Source organism: Engraulis encrasicolus, chromosome 2 (assembly GCF_034702125.1).
Source record: "Engraulis encrasicolus isolate BLACKSEA-1 chromosome 2, IST_EnEncr_1.0, whole genome shotgun sequence".
In the NCBI taxonomy this organism is placed as follows: Eukaryota; Metazoa; Chordata; class Actinopteri; order Clupeiformes; family Engraulidae; genus Engraulis; species Engraulis encrasicolus.
Window position 1 is genome coordinate 23,150,723 of NC_085858.1, and position 22,500 is coordinate 23,173,222.

General features: G+C 45.8%; 2 protein-coding genes across 2 annotated transcripts in view; both read left to right on the plus strand.

Annotated features, from left to right (window-relative positions):
- cep112 (centrosomal protein 112) overlaps positions 1–1,068 on the plus strand; it is a 246,665-nt gene extending 245,597 nt beyond the window's left edge. The window contains exon 26 of the mRNA XM_063184029.1: positions 576–1,068. Within this exon, the coding sequence (XP_063040099.1) occupies positions 576–579 (4 nt within the window). The 3' untranslated portion in view covers positions 580–1,068. The remainder of the gene's footprint in view (positions 1–575) is intronic.
- A 13,035-nt stretch (positions 1,069–14,103) lies between these two features.
- Positions 14,104–22,500, plus strand: part of axin2 (axin 2 (conductin, axil)) — a 26,318-nt gene continuing 17,921 nt past the window's right edge. Inside the window, exons 1-3 of the mRNA XM_063184041.1 lie at positions 14,104–14,552; positions 15,910–16,848; positions 18,962–19,099. Of these exons, the coding sequence (XP_063040111.1) occupies positions 16,022–16,848; positions 18,962–19,099 (965 nt within the window). The 5' untranslated portion in view covers positions 14,104–14,552; positions 15,910–16,021. The remainder of the gene's footprint in view (positions 14,553–15,909; positions 16,849–18,961; positions 19,100–22,500) is intronic.

Sequence of the window (22,500 nt, forward strand, 5' to 3'; positions counted from 1 at the left end):
CATGAAAAAGGTAACATTAGTGAACGGGCAGCATGAATTCTGGAAATAAAGAACTAAAAATCTCACACAGTGTCCCTTTAAGAAACCTTTCACATATGTAGTGCCTCATACTTGATAAGTTTTGCCTGATCCCAATGACCAATACCCTGTTCCTCCCTAGACAGGTACAGTAGATCATGTACGGTAATGCCCAGCCTAAGGCACTGACAGAAGCAATGCACCACTAACTTCATACTTGATTGATATGTATTTGTTGCACATTTGAAAATCTTGTGTCAAAATTGATGTCAAATCATGTAAGGCAAGGATGTCCCACACACAGATGAGCTCCCTTTTAATCCATTTTTATTTTGGTTTTGGCCCTTACATTGCCTTACTCTGCACTGAACTTTTCGTTTTGACCCTGCACCTATGTGAGATTTGACTGTGATTTATATATGGCCTGCAAAATGATTTGATAATTTATCTGGGATTACAAAGAAATTGACTTCATCTGACTTGAAGTGTGCAAACCAAACTAACCATCACATGTTCTGTGCTGTTCTCTCTCTCTCCTTCTCTGACTCCCTTCACAGGTAACATCAGTTCATGCTGCATGGATGAGAGAGCGGCTCTCCGAAAACCACAATATGAAGTGAGCACATCACAACTACTAGAGGCCATGTGTACACACACACACACGCACGCACGCACACGCACGCACGTACATATACATCCACACACATACATACACACACATACACACACACACACACACACACATACATACACACACATACACACACACACACACACACACACACACATCTGAAGGATCATCAAAGTTCAACTCATGTACTGTGCCATTTTTACTGTTATTTTGCTCTGTAATGTTTTTTTATTTAATGCATTATAAATGTGTTTTGTTTGCCTTTCATACATTTTTAAACATATTTAAGACCTTGTTTTGTGATATGTTGGTCATGACATGAATTCAATGTAATGAATCTTTTTTTCACGTCCATTTTAATGTTTTAACTATGATTTCAATCAAGCTGCATCAATTTTATTAAAGACCTCCCCATTTCACTCAATGATTTGCTCTGATCATTTCAACTCTTCATTGTCTTGCATTTGTCATTGAGCCCAGGTACATGCAAGGAATTTTCAGATTTTAAATGCCATGGGGGCAGTAGGCTTTTTAGTTTGCACATGAGACATTTAAACTCATTCATTCCAAATGTGACCATGTTACTGTTTCAGGAATATTCCGGTTCCAGAATACAGTTTCACACATGTAAATGGAACTTGTGGAGTTCTAGAACGTGTGTTAAACTGAATGCTGACAATATTCTGTTTAAAACCGGAACACTCCGTGCATGTACGGTACTAGCAGTCATTGCTGGTCAAGGCATTCAATACTCTAAAATCAGTGCATTGGTTTGCTTTCTTATCTTCTCTGAAATATGTTGTGTGTTTTTTGAAATACTGGAAACCCACTTGCTGCGTTCATCCCAGCTCACCTGGTTCCAGCCTCCAAAGAAGGTCAGCGGCTGATTCTGAAGGGAAGCAGCAATTGAATATCACGTTCATGACCTTGGGAGAAGACGGCTCACGCTAAGAATACTCAAGACTAATTTAAGCAGCATCCTCAGTCAAAATGCCATATCAGCCTGTATAGATTTTCTGTCAAACATGATTTCAAAGGATCCTTTTTTATATATAAGAAACATTTCCCAAACAAGTCTATTCCAGACAGCCGTACATGGTGTTATTTTGTATTCCGGCTTGTCTCTGGAGGATTGCTACCCTGGGCGCAATACATCAAAATGGCTACAGCAGCAAAGAGAGCCAGAGAGAGAGAGAGAGAGAGAGAGAGAGAAAGAAAGAGAAAAAGAAGGGAAAAAAGCAACAACAGTCATAGCGCTTGCTTCACATGTGGCAGGAGAACACCTTTTGAAAGGGCTCTTCCTGTCTTCACAGGAGCATTCTTGAAGGAGCATTCCAGGTATTTGCACCATGGAGACATGAAAGGGAAGAGGGTGTATTGTGGTATGCTGGCTCTGACTCTGGCTCTGGCTCTGACTCTGGCTGGGCCGCTGTTGCCAAGGGCTTGAAAGCTTGAAAGCTGGAGCTCTTAACACTAACGCTGCTGCTGCTGCTGCTACGGCTGCTGCGCCTACTGCTGCTTCAAGACTGCTCTTCGTCTTTAATTATGTCGGCAGTTCAACACTCACACACACACACACACACACACACACACACACACACACAAACAGGGCTCATCTGTTTTGATCTTGCTGGGGTGTTGGCCCTTCACCTATTCCCCCACAGATACCTCTTCCCTAGTAGAATTCCGAAGCTTCATATTTATTTAAAAGTGACATACACACCAGACACTGTTTTTTTGTTGAAGAACAGTAGTACTTCATTCAAGAACACAGAAGTGCTAGGCATTCTACACAGCATTGCATTACGTCGCGTTCCAGAATAATTAGTGTTCACAATTATTTATACAGTAAATAGTTGTACACTGCCACAGCCGGTTTTACGAATAAGCAGACTAAGCAGTTGCCTAGGGCCCTACCAAATTTGCCCATTGTATGGGGCCCCCAACTATCAGCCCTGCCATGGTAAATGCCACTAAACATAATTCAAAAGGGCCCCATGTCTGTATTTTGCCTAGGGCCCCCAAATGGGTAGAACCGCTGCTGCACACCTTTACCATTGCCTTTCTGGGTTATAAAAGCTTCACCTTCACAATGCACAAGTGCCATTGTGAAGATGCAGTAAATACTTTCAACCATTTTTCACTCGTTTGGTAGCTTTATAAAGAAGGCATCAGAAGCATTAATGAATGTGCACTCTTGGGAGTATGAAGCACTGCAGAAGGTTTGACTTCATTCTGTTTCCTAACAGCACTGTAGTCACCTCAGACTGCCTTCTCCTTCTTCAAACATACTTCCGCTGGCGACTGTCAAAGTTGCACTGCAGTGATTGGGTGTGGATACCATCTTCTGGAAATAGGCAGCAGCCTACAGTAGCTCTGATGGAACGTGCATGTCAATTGTTTTCTTTTCTTTTTGTACTCTCCTGTGTCAGTCGCCACGATCTTTGTATTTAGATATACGTCCTGCAAATGCAGTTTAAAGGATGATCGGAAACGCAGCTTTTTCTCTGGCAAAGTCCCCTCTTTCTACTGAAGAGAGAGTGAGACTGTTTGTTTGACATTTGATGGTGATCGGTTCCAGCAGAATCCAATACCAGGAAGCAATTTCTGGGGGTATGCAGCAATCAGAATCGTATTCTTACGTTGAAAATTGCTCTCTTTTACGCATTCATTGCCCACTCCTACCCCTGAGTCCCCCGTATTGTCCAGTAGTTTATAGTTTCGCTGCCGCTTCCAAAGGTAATTTTACACCGCTGCATATTTATTTGATGTGTCGATTCTGTGCTTTGAGACGGAGGGAGGGATTGTCTGATTCGGTGGAGGGGGGCGAGTGGATAGAAGAAAGCCTTTGGGTAAAACGATCATGTTTTGGAAGGATCACACGAATGACACGCTGCCCTTCTCTTCCCCAGCAGGCCAGTTTCAACTTCCTGAGTGGACTCTCCGTGGTTTCCCCACGGTCGCCTTGGGGTGGAATTTCAGGCGGGCCTCTGGGTAGATTTTCAATTTACCTGCAAAGTGTAATAATCAGATGAAAGGGCGTATGTACTCTGTGTGTGTGTGTGTGTGTGTGTGTGTGTGTGTGTGTGTGTGTGTGTGTGTGTGTGTGTGTGTGTGTGTGTGCGTGTGCGTGTGTGCGTGTGTATGTGTGTGTATGTTTCTGGCCATCTTGCTTTCTATTTCTGTTCTCTGTACATGAGACCTCTCTTTCACACTCACTCGCTCGCTTGCTCAGTCAGTCACCCTCTTATGCATACTTTCCTTTTCATTCTTTCTCTCTCTCTCTTTCTCTCTCTCTCTCTCTCTCTCTCTCTCTCTCTCGTTCCTGCTCAGCCTCTTACATTCTATTGTTTATTATTTCATGAGAACGAGGGAGCCGCCTTACGATGAAGATGAAGTGGTTCAAATAGAACCTGTCTGAGCTGAGCGGAGCTGAGCTGGTCGGCCGGACTGACTATAGAGTCGCCATGGGCCATGCAAACAAACTCCCTCACCTAGAACCACTGTTGCCGCCGCCTCGGGCCTTTGAACTGCACCAGACCTGTTGGGCTTCCAAGCGCACTGTCCCAGTTAAGCAGGATCAAAGGGGAACTCCTCACAGACATACGTACGTGCACACCCGCACACACACACACACACACACACACACACACACACACACACACACACACACACACACACACACACACACACACACACACACACACACACACACCCTGCTGTCTGTCTGGCTTATCTGTGTGTCAGACTCAGCAGTCTGGTGACATGTCTCAGCATTACCTCATGACATTCAGGGTGCACCTGTCTTACCCGCAGAGGAGAGGAGAGGAGAGGAGAGGTGAGGTGAGGTGTGTTGCGTTGCGTCACCGCTCCACTCGCAGGCCATTGTCCTCACCTGTAATTGCACCTGATTTATAGCAGGGACAAGATAGGAGAGGTATTCTGTCAATAAATTTCAAAAGGCTGAGATGCCTGATGTGCCTCCTGGCTGCACGTTGCGTTATTGATTAAAATTACCCCGTGACTTTAATCCGACCTCGCTTTAATCTGTTCGGCAGTCGCCGTTGTGATTTTAGGCCCAGTTTACACAGTAGATCTTTTTCTTGCAGCTCCATATTTTTCTGTCGAACTCCTCTGGTACTGTTAACAAAAAAAAAAACGTTATAATGTACCGAAACTTAACAATACACTGGTTTGATGTGCTGTAGCCATGCAATACCGGAATGTGTAAGTGTGGCTTCACTCAATAGGAACATAATATACTGTACTGTGGGGCTCTTTTTTCAGTTCCAGTAAGTCCGGACTGAAGAAATTTCATATATTTATTTTTCATAAATGCAGCCAATGGTTGTCAGTAGCGTCCACTGACCTCTTGTTTTTCAAAGTGATCTGAAACCATGAAGTGTCAAGTTCCTCCGGTGTGTCTCTCTCGTGTTGTTTTTAAACTCTCACAATACTTCCTCCTCTATCCTTTTTTTTTAAATCTCAGCATTCGTTTTCCATTATTCTGTGTAGAGCTGTCACTCTTCACACTTTGCATCCATGATTTTTTTTTTATCCATTTGCTCGAATCAGCAGATCAATCTATTCTATCCGCGTGTCTCATTGCAATATAGATTTCCCGTCACAGCCCGACTTCATTCCGTGCTCACACGAGCAGACCATGCCCCCTCACCACCCCACCCCCCACCCCCATACCTCTATCTGCACCCCCTCTCTCCTCTTTTTTTCCCTCTCCCCCCGTCTGCATGATCTGATCAGATGACTCCGTTTTCCACTCTGTTTTATGCTCTTTACCTCTATACGCTCCACTCTCTATGCTCTGCTCTCCCCATAGCCTGTGTGCGTGCTGCGTGCTTGCTTTCGTGCGTGCGTGTGTGTGTGCGCCTCTCTGTCACTCCCACTCAGCTGTCTGCCTTCATGTTGAGGGCCAGTCTATAGGGCCAGGCCCCGGTCCCCGGGCTGCTTCCCCACTCTACTTGGTGCAGTGTGGTGTGGTGTAGTGTGGTGTGGTGTGGTGTGGTGTGGTGTAGTGTAGTGTAGTGTGGTGTGGTGTGGTGTGGTGTGGTGTGGTGTGGTGTGGTGTGGTGCGGTGTGGTGCGGTGTAGTATGGTGTAGTGTGGTGTGGTGTGGTGTAGTGTAGTGTGGCGTAGTGTGCATCTCAAAGACAGTATACAATGTAATATAGTCTGTAATGAACTGTGCTTTTGTCTGTTGTACATCAAAGTGGTGGGTGTGTGCGTGTGTGCGTGCGTGTGTGTGTGTGCGTGCATCTTGTGTGTGTGTTTTCACGTGCGTGTGTGTGTGTGAGTGCATGCGTGAACAGGTTGAGTTGTGGGGATGGAGGTCTATAACAGTGTTTCCCAACCTTTTTTGTCTTAAGTACCCCCTAAGCCTTTTCTCATACCACAAGTACCCCCTGACTCATGATTTATATCCCAATGTGACTATGCTCCATACATGTTTTCATTTTTCCAAGTACCCCCTGCAGGGTGCTCGCGTACCCCTAGTGGTACACGTACCCCTGGTTGGGAAACACTGGTCTATAAGATGTGTGCATGCAGTGTTCAGTCATTGTTTCTATGACTATCTCCATTTTATTTACGTTCCTTTACCCTTTTTTCTCTACCCCATCCAATTCCTGAATTCAGAACAGATCATTCAGTTTGGTTACCATTCTGCAAATGCAGGCCAGCTGCAGGGTGGGTGTGAGGCCTGTCAATAATGAAGGCATCAGAGCCTATAGGATTTGTAGAAATATGTACAGCAATGGCCCATTCCAGTCCCAAGTCATCCTAGTAGGAGATCGCACTTATCCTACCTGGACATTTCAGATGCCGTTCCTGACAGTTGAAGTGGAAGTTCTACATCCATGGCAACCGCCGAGGTTGAACTGACTTTAGCGATTTAATACGAGTCAAAAGAGCCATAATAGTTATTACTCTGTCATATGTTACATTTATGTTGACACAATATCATGTAATAACACAAAGATTATGTTGAGTAAAAATGGCTGTTTTTAGAACATCTGCACAAAAGAGAAATGGAGTTTCACTATTTATTGACATTTTAAATAACGGCTCCATGGGGGCCACCATTATTATCCGACTTCGATTTGTTGAGGTGGCAGTAGTGTGAGCCACCCCGACCTCGCTAGTTGGAGCTCCCACTTGGACTGGCGTTCCAGAGCATTTTTCGTAGTAGGAGGTTGGATAAGTGCGATCTCTTATTAGGATGATTTGGGACTGGAATGCACCATTAGTCATGTAGAAAAATAAACTTGGCCTGACTTGGCCACAGAGCATCACTCAAACATAGTGTTTGCAAGGTTCACCATGAGGAAGGCAGAACGCTGAAACCTGTCTGTGTACCAACCATATAAAAAGTTTATGCATGGCTCGACCTTCTCTTTTTTATATGTTTTTCAGGGTTTTTCAACTTTATTTAGACAGGACCGTGAAGAGTGGGACAGGAAATGAGTGGGAGAGAGAGACGGGGGAGGATCGGGAAATGACCCGGGGTGGGAATCGAACCCAGGTCGCCGGCGTAGCAGTCCAGTGCCCAGCCGACTAAGCCACAGCTGGGCTACAACCTTATCTTAATTGTAGTCTGTTTGTGCAGATGGGGTTGTCGTGCCGAAGAGCGAGTCCCTGCCAGAACACGAGTGCCCTCATTGAAACCAATGACATTTTTTGAGAGAAAATTACACTAATTTTTGCTGAATGAATTACATAATTTATGAACTAAAAATATGCTTATGAAACATTACTCGTCCTCCACTTAATATGAGCTATTTGAATGAAACCGTAACATTTGTTATGACAATTCTTCGATTCTTTTATGGAAATAATACTGAAATTGTAACCAGCTCTTTGTAATACTTCCAGAAGGAATGTAGATGCTTTATTGATAGGCTTTCCATCTTAAATTGTGTCGAATTTGTCTGCAAAAGAGGGTAACAAATATCAGAAAAATTGGTCATTGGTTTCCATTGGTTTCAATGAGGGCACTCATGTTCTGGCAGGGACTCGCTTTTCGGCATGACAGGGTCGCCGGTGGGCCTAATGCATTCACTGAAAATACTCAACTACATCATAACAACATTGCTATGACATTATAATTAAGTAACAGACATAGCCATTACAATTTTAGTGACTGTAAGGTTATAGCATAGGCTCTGCGCAAAGAGGTTTTAAGGTTCGCCGTGATAAATGACAGTTCAGCAGTGTCGCACCCAATCTCATTTCAGCGCACCATGCATACCAGTATACCAATGTGCAGGATGATGGGTGGGGGGGAGTAACTTTAACGAGGTAAGTGGTAAAAGCGAATGCCAAAACAGAGAGGGGTGCCGCCGCGGTCGACAGCTGCAGTGACTGGATGCTGTCTGGTTGGCAACAGTGGTTTTGGCTGTGTGTGTGTGTGTGTGTGTGTGTGTGTGTGTGTGTGTGTGTGTGTGTGTGTGTGTGTGTGTGTGTGTGTGTGTGTGTGTGTGTGTGTGTGTGTGTGTGTGTGTGTGTGTGTGTGTGTGTTGACGGCATCAGGGGAGTCATTGGAGGACACAAACCAAACCCTACGCGAGAGGCATCAACACAGCACAGCACAGCCTCTCTCTAAACCTACTCCTCTGTCTGCCCGTCTCACTGCTTTGGTCATTTCTGCCTGTCTCTCATGACTGACTCTCCGTCTTATCTCTCAGTCTGTCTTTCTTTTTCTTCTGTCTCAGTCTTTTTCTCTCTCTCTCTCTCTCTCTCTCTCTCTCTCTCTCTCTCTCTCTCAGCTGATGTGCTTGTATTTTTGTCTATCACTCAGTGCATTGAGAAGAGTCAATGGAGGACAGAGCACCCTGTCTGAAATCTGCAAACACCAATCATTAGCAATAGGCTGCGCTTTGCTGCACATGTTTATTGTCTGTGTGTGTGTCTGAAAAACGTAGTACTACACCATTATGACAGTGTTCAGGGCTTTTAGCAATACATGATGACATTATGATTATGACTATGGTCATTGCCATTCTGGTAAGTGCTATAGCAGGGGCCATGCCTTGCTGGGTTAAGCAAATACAAAACGTGTGCAAAAATTTACCAGTCTGACATATCAGATTTAGAAATTATCTTTATATATATATATATATATATATATATATTAGGGGCTTTTTATGCCTTTATTTGACAGGACAGTCTGAGATGGTGACAGGAAGCAAGTGGGACAGAGACACGGGGTGGGATCGGGAAATGACCCCGGCCGGGCTCGAACCGGGATCCCAATGGGCATGCAAGCCCAAATGTGGGGGGCACAGTGCGCTGCGCCACAGCGCCACCCTAGAAATGATCTTTGTTCCACATGGGAAGAATCCACAGCCCAGCTAGAAAACATTCCAAATGTTGGAATCAACGTCCATGGTTGGAATGCGTCACCTCATTATATGTCAGTATTTGTCTGAAGTTGTATTTAATTCACCCAACCAATGGGCTTGCTAGTTTTCTCTACTATGTTGTATGATGGGAGATCTGAACCATCCCTTTGGAGTGTAGAAAGTAACTGTGACTGCTTTGGTAATTCATCCAGATGTGGAGATGTCATGTTCCTTAAAGGTGCACTGGGTAATAGTTTCAGTCATTTATTTCCAGAATTCTTGCTGCCCATTCAGAAATGTTACCTTTTTTTACAAATACTTACCACCACCATCAGATTATAAGTATCCATCATGACTGGGTAAAATGACTTTTCATGCATGAATAGGGGGGTCTTCTCCATGTCTGCCATTTTGCATGCCCAGAAAAAAAAGAAGAAAATAAATGCTGCAAAACTACCTGTACTTTGGACATGCTAGTAAATATTAGTTTATTATTTCAGGATATAGTCATGAAAGATCAAATTTGCTGATAGGCAGCACAGTTTACAGATTTAATGGACAGTATAGTTACAATATTTACTCTGACCACAATCCTACATAGTCCACCTTTAAACATTAAATATTTCAAAAATTGTCCGTCACACTTGTCTTCAAAATTGTGGAGTGAGTGAGTGTCACAGTATCAAACCAAAAGACCATGACACGCTAGCCTCGTATTGTATATGTATACATGCTCATTTCGGCTTAAGTCTCCCTGGTCAAAACTTACCTATTTACTTATTTCAGTCCAGCTGGCAACTTCCTCTGCTACGGGGAGTAATATACTGGGAGAGTGAACGGAGCTGAACTGAAAGTGAACTTTTTTGTATTACAGGTTTTCATACTCCTAATCACTATGAGTCTGGCTTGTCTTCAAAAATCTCCTGTTTGTGTTTTTCATCTTTCATTTTCTCCTTCATTTCAACAGTTCATCGCCTCCCAGCGCAGCATCCTGAAGTCAACTGTGACAAAGCGGAACTCTGACTTCTCTGGTCTGGTGGTCACCATCCTGGATACCCCCCCCCACACACACACACACACCCCCTTCCCAAATCTCTCTTCTCTTCCCATCTCTTCTCATTTCTTCGCTTCTCTTATCTTATCTTCTCCTCTTCTCTTCTCTTCTCTTCTCTTCTCTTCTCTTCCCATCTCTTCTCTCATCTCCTCTTCTCTTCTCTTCTCTTCCCATCTCTTCTCTTCTCTTCTCTTCTCTTCTCTTCTCTTCTCTTCTCTTCTCTTCTCTTCTCTTCTCTTCTCTTCTCTTCTCTTCTCTTCTCTTCTCTTCTCTTCTCTTTCTCTTCTCTTCTTCTCTTCTCTTCTCTTCTCTTCTCCTTTCTCTTCTCTTCTCTTCTCTTCTCTTCTCTTCTCTTCTCTTCTCTTCTCTTCTCTTCTCTTCTCTTCTCTTCTCTCCTCTTCTCTTCTCTTCTCTTCTCTTCTCTTCTCTTCTCTTCTCTTCTCTTCTCTCCTTTCTTCTCTTCTCTTCTCTTCTCTTCTCTTCTCTTCTCTTCTCTTCTCTTCTCTTCTCTTCTCTTCTCTTCTCTCCTCTCTTCTCTTCTCTTCCCCATGGTGATAACCCCCATCCCACCCCTCACTTATTGGCCACATGAATGAACAAGTTTGGGGGGGGAGAGTAGCGAGCTAAACAGCAATGCTTAGCGCATCTTCATTTCTGTCTGGGCAACAGAGCAGAGGCAGCAGCGGCAGCGAGTGTTTGAGCGAGTGAACGAGGGAGTGAGGAAATGAAAGTCATTACTGCCGATGAGGAGGGTTTCATGGCCAAAACGGGATTAGGTGCACATCAAACATTGTTTCTATACATTGTTAGACTTTAAAGTCATGCGCAAAATGGGATTAAAAACCCCAGCAAGAGAAGAGAAGAGAAGAGAGGAGAGGAGAGGAGAGGGGGAGAGGGAAAAAAAGAAGAGGAAGAAGAAAGAGCCACCAATAAATAACCTTCAGTACTCTTCTTACCCCCCCCCCAACCTACACACACACACACACAATACACCACCACCCCCAACCCACGTTCCCTCCCCAACACTCCCATCTACAAAAGCTTCTGCAGATACTTCACCAGCTGCATCTCCATCACAACCCCCCCCCCCCTCACACACACACACACACACACACACACACACACACACACACACACACACATCTCCATATTCAGTCGGTTGATTCTGCTGTTTCTAATCTGCGCAGCATCCTCCTCCATCCGCTTAGAAAGAGTGCATTCCAGGTTGCCTCCACAGCCTTCCTCCATCTTCTTCGCCTTAGCCCCTTCTCAATTCCTCCTCAGTTTGTGTGTGTGTGTGTGTGTGTGTGTGTGTGTGTGTGTGTGTGTGTGTGTGTGTGTGTGTGTGTGTGTGTGTGTGTGTGTGTGTGTGTGTGTGTGTGTGTGTGTGTGTGTGTGTGTGTGCGCATGCGTACGTGCGTGCGTATGCATGCCTGTGTGGGTATGTGTGTGCGTGTATGCCTGTGTATGTGTGTGCATGACTGTGTGTGTGTGTGTGTGTGTGTGTGTGTGTGTGTGTGTGTGTGTGTGTGTGTGTGTGTGTGTGTGTGTTTTATGCATCTGTGTGTTTTAATGAAATGCCTACTCATGTCCCGAGATGTCCTTTGTAAGCTGGGATGGGGGATGGATGGAGGGAGGGAGGGAGGAGAAGAGAAGGGGGGGTAAAGCTGCATGTCCGACTTCAAAGCAGAACCGGACTCGCGGCTTAAATTGTGTCCTCTTTGCTCGGCTGTCTGGCCCGACGATTCTGCTGACAAGGCCTCTTTCTGTCTTTCCTGTCCCTTTCTTTCTGTCTCGCTCTATCTCTCTCTCTCTATCCCTCTCTCTCCATCCCTTTCTCTCTCTCTCTCTCTCCATCCCTCTGTCTCCATCCTCTCTCATTCTCTACTTCTTTATTTCTCTCTTTGTCTTTCTATTTCTCTCTGTCTCTGTCGCCCTCTTTCTCTCTCTCTCTCTCTCTCTCTCTCTCTCTCTCTCTCTCTCTCTCTCTTTCTCTCTTTCTCTTTCTCTCTCTCTCTCTGATGGTACCACACACGGTCCATCCCAGAGCCACTGTAAGTGACTGATCTAATGTTGTCCCATATAAGTTATTGTAGGGTCTGGTATTCATCGTGGCATAGGCTACATGACCACCTAAGTGCACAGCAGCAAGAAATTGATGTTTCTTTTATACAAATTATGAAATTGTTGTTTTCTCTCTCTCTCTCTCTCTCTCTCTCTCTCTCTCTCTCTCTCTCTCTCTTTCTCTCTCTGTCATCTTGCCTGTCACTTCTTCACTGTCACCCTCTCTTCATCTTTCGCTCTCAGAAGGTGTTTTCTTCTCTGACGTGGTGTTCTGAGACATTCTGAGATTCATTCTCAGTCTTTCAGACAAACATGTGCACACACGGTGTGTTACACATACCCAGAGTGTGTAGTTATTGTTATGTGGCAGTGTTGTTGTTGTTGTTGTTGTTGTTGTTGTTGTTGTTGTTGTTGTTGTTGTTGTGTCTCTCTATTGTCTCCCGTTCTCACTTTCCTTGTCAGTGTTCGCGATACTTTTTTGTTTCAATTCAACTTGTCATTCTTTCATCCTCTCGGTGGCTGCCTTTCTCCCTCCCTCTCTCCTTCTCTTTCTCATTTTCCCTGGTCCCCTTGTTCCTTATCTGTCGCGTTGGCTTGTTTCTCATTGGAATGAGAGAAATGGCCATTTTGCACTACTTCCCCGCACGGTCCGCCCGGACCTCTTCAATAATTGCCATAAGTCTCCCTCTTGGTTTCCTTGGGCCATTGTCCTCTCGCAGTCTTTGGTCTGGCTGAAGATAAAGGGATAATCACTTCAAAGGCACGCTGCAAAGAGTTTAACCCCCGAGCCCAGAGAGGCGGCAGACAATCCAGTAATTGAGAGAGCAGTTACTGATCATAGGGCTTTGTGTGTGTGTGTGTGTGTGTGTGTGTGTGGCGAGAGAAGAGCAGGCACGCTTTCAGATGCTCTCACTTTTAGCTCTGTTTACACATACTCTCGCCTTCTCTGTGGTTCACTGTCTCTCCGAGTCTCTCTCTCTATCTCTCTCTCTGTCTATCGCTCTCTCTCTCTCTCTCTCACTGGCTTTTCTTCTATCTCTCGCTGCCTCTTTCTTTGTGTGTGTGTGTGTGTGTGTGTGTGTGTGTGTGTGTGTGTGTGTGTGTGTGTGTGTGTGTGTGTGTGTGTGTGTGTGTGTGTGTGTGTGTGTGTGTGTGTGTGTGTGTGTGTGTGTGTTTCTAAAGACAGACACGGACAGTAGCTTTTCAGTTGTACCACAATGACTAAGTGAAGACAGTCCGGCTGTGTTTAGAATAAACATAGCCACATTATTTTTGTTGTGTCAGAATGCAAAGATGCATTCCTTAGATAGCCTACATTTCAGAGGTTTGTTCTGATTCCCCTAAAAGTTTCTATAACTTCCCTATAGAGCATGTGACCCTTTTCAGTCTTCTCTTGCTCAAAAGTTGCCGTAAATGGAGGACAAAATCCCTAAACCCAAATATGAATTGAGAGAGAAAGAAACTAATGCCGTATTATTATTTATATTGAACATAAACAGGACAATAAGCCATGGGCAAAAAAGCTTGCAAAAACTTCCGTTTTTATTTCACAATTATTAAGTGTAATAGGACTACATATTTCGAATGTGTACGGAAATATAGCCAAATATATTAAGCTTTTTAAATTAACATCTGCAAAGCACTATTGTTGGCCTATATGTTGTTCATGCTTTGACAAAGCACCTATGCCTCGACACCACTGGCTCCTCTGTAGAACTAACAGATCAGTGAAGAATAGCTTCGTAAATGTGAGCGTATGAGCCATCGAGGCAACGAATGGGTTAACATGAGAACTGCGAATCTTGAAGAAAAAGCGCCTGTGTCTTTAAAGTGGATGTAGCAACAGAAGGATTGTAGGGAGAACGCCATTGGGGCGGTAGATCACTTACTTCTGACGTTCCAAAGCCTCGGGGAGTTGGCTCAAGATTGCTCGGCTTTGATAAGGTCCTTGCAAGTTAGTAGTAACTTTGCTTTCGCAAGTGTTGTCCACGTCGCATTTCAGCGCTCTAGACATGTTTTATTTTTCAGACTATCGATATATTTAGGTTATATTGGAGTCCTGATTCGTGTTTTTGTATAACTGCGTAAAGAAAACAGCTATTTCTGCCGCAGTAGAGGGAGTATGTGATCTTTTTTTTCTATGTACCTTCCTGGACCACTCTGTCGGCTGCTTACTTTGAAGACCGCTCTTAAACCCAGAGCTCAGTCCGTGCTGGAAGCGCCAGAGGAGTGTTACCGTATGGCGTGGCTGCCTAGCGCAGAGGAAAGGACGGAGAAAAATATTATTTTTTGCTAGGAACATTCACATTTTCACCTTTATATATCTGTCGTAAGAATACAAACGCGTCATCGGAACTGGATACGGTGGATTACATTTTTGTGGGGACGAATTGTAGACTTTTGGAGTATCCAAAACTCGTGGATCGATGGTAAGTTCCTATCGAGTATGTTCTCCTTGCGATGGCCCCAGAAGGGACCTTTGATGTGCTGTTCGCTTGCTTTGAAGTAACCTCGCTTCGAGATTTATGCCTTTAACTCGGATATTTGTGGCAAAAGTGGTCTTTTTGATGGCAATGTGCTTTTATTCTTGTCATTATTACTTAGACGCCGCCGATCTTGATTCTTGTACGGTTATAGAGCATTCATTACGGCTGGTGAAAAGAAGTTTGTGGAAAGCATTCCACCCCTCTGTAGTTCAAGGCTGTATTGGCGGGGCTACTTAAAAGCTCTGCCTTTGAACGTTTCTGTTTTTTCCCCATCGCTAGTTGTTGTTCTCTTATTCAAGATAGTTGTGAATGATTTAACACCGTTTTCGAATGCGTAATGGTGAACTGGTTCGGATGGATTTTATTGGTGAGTTTGGAATGTGGGCTAGCTTCTTTGAAGTGTAAAGAGTTGTTTAGGATGAAGCGGAGGGAGCCCATGCTGCGTCGCGTTATGGGGTAGTCTTATTATTCTGAATAGCTTGTTGTCTGGAATGTTCAATGATTTGGATACAGTCATTTATGGTACAGAGTATGGCCAACAGTGATTGTAACAATCTACTGGTGTTGCGGCAGAGCGGAACGGCATAGTGCTGCCTGTGATCTTACGCTGAATTTTCTCGGGGGACGAAATGTTCTGAATCCTAAGCTTGGCTTGTGGAAATGGGGGCGTACGGAGCTTTCACTCTGTAAGGTAGGCTGTAATCCACATGCATGTACCGATTGGTATTTAATGTTTGATATGATATTCATTTTGACAAATAAACGCGCATGGCACCATTGCTGGTTTCATTCCCCGAAAGACTCAGGGCTGATATAGTGTTTGAATATGGACTTATTGGCTTTAATTGAATATATAAGTGATAGTTGTCTCTTTACCAAATGCATGAAGATGACTTGAGTCATTAACCTCTAAAGTATGTGTTTTTATGAGCAATGTTTTAGTTGCTATCTGGTGAACCGTTTATGTTTTTGTGCCATAAATGCTGGGTATAAACCTCTGGTAGGCTATTTGTTGCCTTCATGTCTGATAGCTTGTCTTTTTCGTACAGCCAGCCGTTCATGGCTGGAGAAACTTCACATGAGACATAGTCCCTTGTTTTTTTTCGGTAATGTAAAGTTATTGACTAGTGTAATAGGTGGCGAATATCACATCCGCTCCCGAATTCGGTCTGTTTGATCTCGCTTCCTCTTCTGAGAACCTGTACCATTCTGGACAGACTTCATGCTGCACGGCTGTGTCTTTGAAGTTCGGGTGGATCTGGTTTTGATTAGATCGATACTTTCTTTTCTTCTTTTTCAGAGAGAAGACAGGCAGACCGGCTCCCCTGCAGTTTTGAGAGAGAACGAGAGGCGATTGCAGCTGAGAAGCGAGGAGAGGGAGACGACGCCAAGCTGCTGCCGAAGTCACAGCCATGAGTAGGGCTCTCGCGGACCCCATCACCACCGGCTTCAGAGAAGATGCTCCTCGGCCGCCCGTCCCGGGGGAAGAGGGCGAGACGAAATGCTACAACCCTTGCAAGCTTGCCTTGATGAGACTCAAGGATACGGTTAAATCCGCTGTGAAAGTCGCCCCTCCCGGCTCCGCGGCGAGGAGGGATGAGGATGGACTCGGGGAACCGGAGGGAAGCGCCTCCCCGGACTCCCCACTCGCGCGGTGGACCAAGTCGTTGCTCTCACTTCTTGGGGACCAAGACGGAGCGCAACTTTTTCGGAGCTTTCTGGAGCGTGAGAAATGTGTGGACACGCTAGACTTTTGGTTCGCCTGCAACGGCTTCAGGCAAATGGACCTCAAGGATACCAAAACGCACCGTGTGGCTAAAGCCATTTACAAGCGCTACATCGAGAACCACAGCGTGGTCGCCAAGCAGTTGAAGCCGGCGACCAAAACCTTCATTCGGGATAGCGTCAAGAGGCAACAAATTGACTCATCGATGTTTGACCAGGCACAAACGGAGATTCAAACAGCGATGGAGGAAAACGCATACCAGCTGTTTCTATCCTCCGACATCTACCTCGAATACGTCCGGAGTGGGTGCGAGAACGGTGCTCACGGCAGCCCGGATGGACTGGGCAGCCTCAAACTTGTGTGCGGCTACCTGCCCACCCTGAACGAGGAAGAGGAGTGGAGTTGCAGTGACTTCAAAGCCAAAGCCTTAGCTTCCATGGTGGGACTGTCGGCGAAAGCCCTTCGGGCAGCTCCCTCTGCGAGGGCAGTGGAGGCGCTGGAACGAGGATACAGGTATGATACTGATTTTAAAGTTAACTTTGCTGTGGTTTAATTACACTCTTCTCGAGATGGGAGGATGCACTATGAACATGAATATCAGGACAGAATGAGGTTATTACACTCCTATTACGCATTTCTTCTTACATCTGGAACACGTGCATTTTTTATTATTATTCCTGTGACTGTTTGCTGTACATTATTTTATGGTCGTGCCATGTAGATTCTTCCCTCAGTCCAGGATACAATAAGCTCACCTGGCTCACATTAACCAAGAGAGAGTGAGCTCTTGCTGAGAGAGCAAAAAACACTCTTCGGTGGAGGCGCGAGCCGGTGTAATCACAGACACTCGCGGGCCCTCTGCTGGTCTGCCAAAGTTTCCGGGACTTCGAAACGCTGCCACAGACTCAAGGCTGTCTCCCAATAGTGGGAGAGCCGGCTTGCGAATGTCTCCTCAGCAACACATTAGCCTACATATGGCTCACTTTAGCAGAAAGACCGCGATAATTGTTTTTCCGCCCACGATTTTAATTTCTAATGACATTTGTCCTCAAAGTATTTAGTGGCCCCAAATCCCCAGTCTTTTCCATAAAGAAACGTTGTCTCCATTTAATGGTCTAGGTCTCACTTCTTGCGAGGCGTTTTATAGTGCACCTGCTATTTTCAGAAGTGTGTGGTCACCCAATCATAAAAGGGTTCATCAAGGTGACAGATGTTGCAGGCTATTTCCTCTGACCGTCTCTTCCGCCCACCCCAAGCAGCTCTAGACGGAAATTCCTCCGTGAAACACGGTCAGTGTGAGGGCAGAGGCAGCGCCAGAGCTAGGTGCCATGCCAGCCTCGTGTTTATCTTTCAAGAAGTTGTCGACAAGCCTCTACACGGCCGTAGGAGGGGATGGGACAGGATTCAGGAAGGATATGGGAGCAGCGTGTTAACTGCACACAAGAGGACAGGAGTATTGGGCCAGGAGGTCATGGCCAATGTTTCCAAGTATAGTCTCCAAGTATGGAACCTGAGAGGAATTTCTGAAAAGGAGTAGATTTTAGTGCCAGGTTTCTAGCTTCCTTGCTGTGCGATTCACTTCATTTCGATCAATGTACTGTTTTCCACCTGTGTGGGGTTTGGTAGTGACAAGGAATAACACAATTCTTAAGAGATAGGAAAGAATAGTAGCTAAGAGAGGGTTAGTCGACTGTTAAAAAAGAGCTACTTTTAGAGTTGGATGAAGAGAAGAGAAATGGATGAAATCGGAAGTCTTTTGGCATTTGATAAAGGTCACGCTCTGTGCCCAAGTCACCTGCCACATTCAGCTACTTTGAAGTGCTTTGCTTTAGCTGTTTCATCCAACATCCTTTCAGTTATTTGAGCCTTCCTCTCCCATACACAGGGCTTCTCAAAGCATTTCTTGCTTTCTCTGTCTCTGTCTCTCTCACTGCCTCTCTCTCTCTCTATCTCTCTCTCTCTCTCTCTCTCTCTCTCTCTCTCTCTCTCTCTCTCTCTCTCTCTCTCTGCTCCGTCTGTTTCATCTGTGTTCAACTGATTCGAACTCTGTCGGTCAAACTCAAACTCTCTTCTTTTGATTTGCACATTATTTCTGAGTCTAGCCACTTGTGGCCAAACTTTCCTTGCCGTTAGGGAATGGAAGGAGTTCTGTCCGTCCGTCAAAGAGGGTAGAGTTTGGTAGATAGGTAGTAAAAGAGAAGGGTGAAGAAAGGCAAGAGAGTCAGAGAAGAGGAAAAGGAATTGAAGAGAGGAGACAGAAGTGCGTGAAGATGTGATGGGAGCTGAGAGCCGCACATGAGAACTGGGACAATGTGACACACGGCCACTAGGTGGAGAAGAAGCTACTGCTCAATTCACCTTATCTGGCAGACACACACACACACACACTCACACACACACACACACACACACACACACACACACACACACACACACGTAAATAAGTTAAAATAGGTGAAACATGAGAATGCTGAAGTCTTGACTGATGTGGTTTCAGGTTGTGTTAGTTACAAGGGTCTTGTGCCATTTATTCATGGGATATATCTGTGTGTGTGTGCGTGTGTATGTGTGTGTCTCTGTGTGCCGGCGTGTGTGTGTGTGTGTCGGCGTGTGTCCGTGCCGGCAGGTCGTATAGGCGTGGGGATGCGGGGAGCTCCTATCACATTAGCGCGGGTCTGGCGTTCGCTCCAGCCTCCAGCGCCAACGACAGCGAGATCTCCAGCGATGCCCTGACGGACGACAACATCTCCCTGGCCGACAGCCTGTGAGTACTGTACTGCACACATCGCATTCCTCTTTCCTCATATCCTCATATCCTCTCTTTCTCTCTCTCGCTGTCTTTCTTTCTGTCTGTCTGTCTGTCTTTCTTTCTTTCTGTCTTTCTTTCCCGCTCTGTGTCTCTGACAGAGTTTAATTGCAGACATATGTCTATTCTCCTTCTCTCTTCTCTCGCTTTCGTTCTTTCATTTTATTTCTCTCTCTCTCTCTCTCTCTCTCTTTTTCTCTCTGTCACACTATATCTCTCTCTGGCATTGTCATCTTCTCAGTGTCTCTTGTCTGTCTTTTATCATTTTCATTTCCGCCGTCTTTCTCTTTCCCTGTTACTGTCTTTGCACTGTCTTTCTCAGATACTTTTCTTACATCTCTCTCTCTCTCTCTCTCTCTCTCTCTCTCTCTCTACCCTCTACATTACCCTGCTTACCTCTTCTTCCTCTCAGCTCTTGTTTTCTTCTCGTGGCATCTTTCAGCGGCGTGCAACTCTGGGCCGCCTCCACTGAGCAGTGTGTTAGCGTTAGCATGGCATGCAGTGCGTGAGTGCTAGCTAGCGTGGCACGCCTGAGTAGGAATGGATATGTAGGATGGGTAAAGAGGGAGGGCTGGGAGGGGGTGTCGGGGGGTGAGGGGGGCAGAGGTTAAATCTTTTCTGGGGCTGTTAAGGGATACTGCAGACGTTTGAAGTGGAATATTCCACTTTGAAGTCTTGAAGGATTTGTTATGCCGCTTGGCTGTCCACTGACACCCCCCCCTCCCCCCTCCTCCACCACTCCTTTCCCAAGTCCTGCTGTCTCGGCTGCTGCACTAATTGAAAATCTGTAGATCTTAAGAGAAGAGAAGAACTTAAAACGTTTCGTCTTTTTCGCCCTCCAGGGCTTGTGTTTTTTTGCTGTCTCAGTTGAAAGTTTTTTTTTCTCCCTCTCCTTCTTCTTCTTTTTTTTCTGTCGCTGAAGGGGCTTTATGTGTCTGCTCATAGGAATGGTTAGCGAGCATCGCTATTTATTAGCCGTCCTCAATTGGGACGACAGAGACTTGAAATGGCTCTTCTTACAGTACTCACATTTGTGAGTTTGTTTGTTTGTGTGTGTGCGGCGGGTGTTTATGTGTACGTGCATTTCTGCATTTCTGAGTTTGTATGTGTTTGTGTCTGTTTCTTTGTGTGCATATGTTTGTTTGTGTTTGTGTGTGCGCACACTTGCTTGTGTTTCTGCATGCGCGCGCGCGTGTGTGTGTGTGTATTCATATGTGTTTGTATGTGTGTTGTGGGGCCATCTAGGCCATAGAGCTCCCTCTGAAAGGCCCTGGCAGGAAATAAAAGGCGTGTTGGGACACTTGGGCAGGTTTGATCTCCAGTCCCCCTCCACTACAGGGTGGCACAGACCGACTCAGCTGTGGCCTGTGTTCTCCATAGAGGAGAGGGGGAGAGAGAGAGAGAGAGAGAGAGAGAGAGAGAGAGAGAGAGAGAGAGATGGGGTGGAAGTGAAGCTCTTAGAGACGACAGGAGAGGAAAGAGAGAGGTGGGGGGGGGGGGGGGAGAGAGAAATGGAGAGACGGACAGAGAGAGAGAGATGGAGTGGTGACAGAGAAAAGCGCAGAGAGCACGGGAGAGGAAAAGAGATGAGAGAGAGAGATGGGGGAGAGGAGGGCTGGGTGGGTGGGTTGGGCATGGCAGGGGAACAGAGTAACAGTGTAGCTCGGAGAAGAGAGAGAGAGGGAGAGAGGGATGATAGGTGGCAGGAAATGATAGAGGGAAAGAAAACGATGGCTCCCCTCTGAGATGAGAGGAGAGGAACACTTGCAGAAGAAGGAAGGAAGGAAGGAAGGATGGGAGTGAGTTGTGGAGGTGTACATGGATGGTAGAGGAGAGCGTGGGGGGGGTTGTTGGGAGCGGCAGAACAGACCACCTGGGAAAAGGTAGCCGATGAGAGTCATGGATGGATAGATGGATGGATGGATGGATGGATAGGATGGATGGATGGATGGATAGGTGGATGGATAGATGGATGGATGGATGGATGGATGGATGGATGGATGGATGGAGATCCCAGTCCATGGCGAGGGGTGCATGGATGAAGGGCCTAGCCCAGGACAGGGAGTCCTGAAGGGGGCCGTAGAGGACAGGAACTGGCCTAGTGTCTAGAGATGCTTCTGGTTCTCTGAAGCGTGCGTTCAAAAGTGTGTGTGGCAAAGTGATTGTGTTTGCTTAGTTCGTTTTTGTCGGTGTGTGTGTATGCGCTTGCGAAGCCTAGATCTGTTGCCTGCGCATTCAGGCCTTTGCTTGATCCTCTTGTGGAGAGAGTGAGCCTCTCCTTCATATGAAGAAGACTTGAAAGCATTGGATATGAACCAGTGGTGTGTTCAACTCTCTTCAGACATATTTCCATTCCTGTCTTACTGAGAGCGGCGGACATGCAAGCCACCCCACTCCCCCCCCCTTTCCTTTTTGGAAATAAAAATAAGAGGAAATCAAATAATGATATTAGTGCGTTTTTTGAAGCGCTAGCCTCCATGTTTTTTTTTTTTGTTTCCAGTATTTAGGCCAAAGATGAAAATGTTTGTTTCCAGAAAAAAAGCCATAAATGCTTTCATTTGTTTGGCCCGACCTCATCAAAAGAATCCATGATGCGTTCCAAAACACCCAACGCACACAGGCGCGTGTGCACATACACACACACACACACACACACACACACACACACACACACACACACACACAATTCCACGCGTCCCTGCGACTCTTGTGTAGACGATTAGCCTCTGTTAGGATGCCCAACCCGAGAGAGAAAGAGAGAGAGGGATAGAGAGAGAGAGACGCGTCCCCTCTCTTTTGTTTGTGGAGCGGCTCTAATTCGCCTGCCCATTTTTCTCCCCCGCGTTTTTTTTTCTTTTTCTCTTTTTCTTTTCACGTTTGCTCTGTCTCTTCTTCCCCAGCGCGCTCAAAAGGCATGGCATGGAATCTGAATCTCATTTGGAGATAAAGAATTGAGAGATGGCGCGCGTACGCCTGTGTTTTTGTGTGTCTGTATGTCTGTGTTACTTCTGTGTGTGTGTGTGTGTGCATGTTTGTATGTGTGTGAGAGACAGAGTGTTTGTGTGTGTTGTTGTGTTGTGTTGTGTTGGGATGAAGGATTTTAGTGTGTGTGTGTGTGTGTGTGTAAGTGTAAGGAGGGTGTGTGTGTGTTGGGGAGGGGGGGGGGCGGTTGAGCTTATATCTTATTTATAGATTTGCTTGGACGCTGGGGAGCGCTACGGCAGCAGACTTCAAACATCACCTTATCTTACAAACCAGGCTTTTGATGTAGCGCAGATCAGAGGCAGGCTGCCGAGCGGCTGCCAAATGAAGATTGGAGCGCCCGACCGAGAGCGGGCACGCGGGCGAACGCTAGAGAA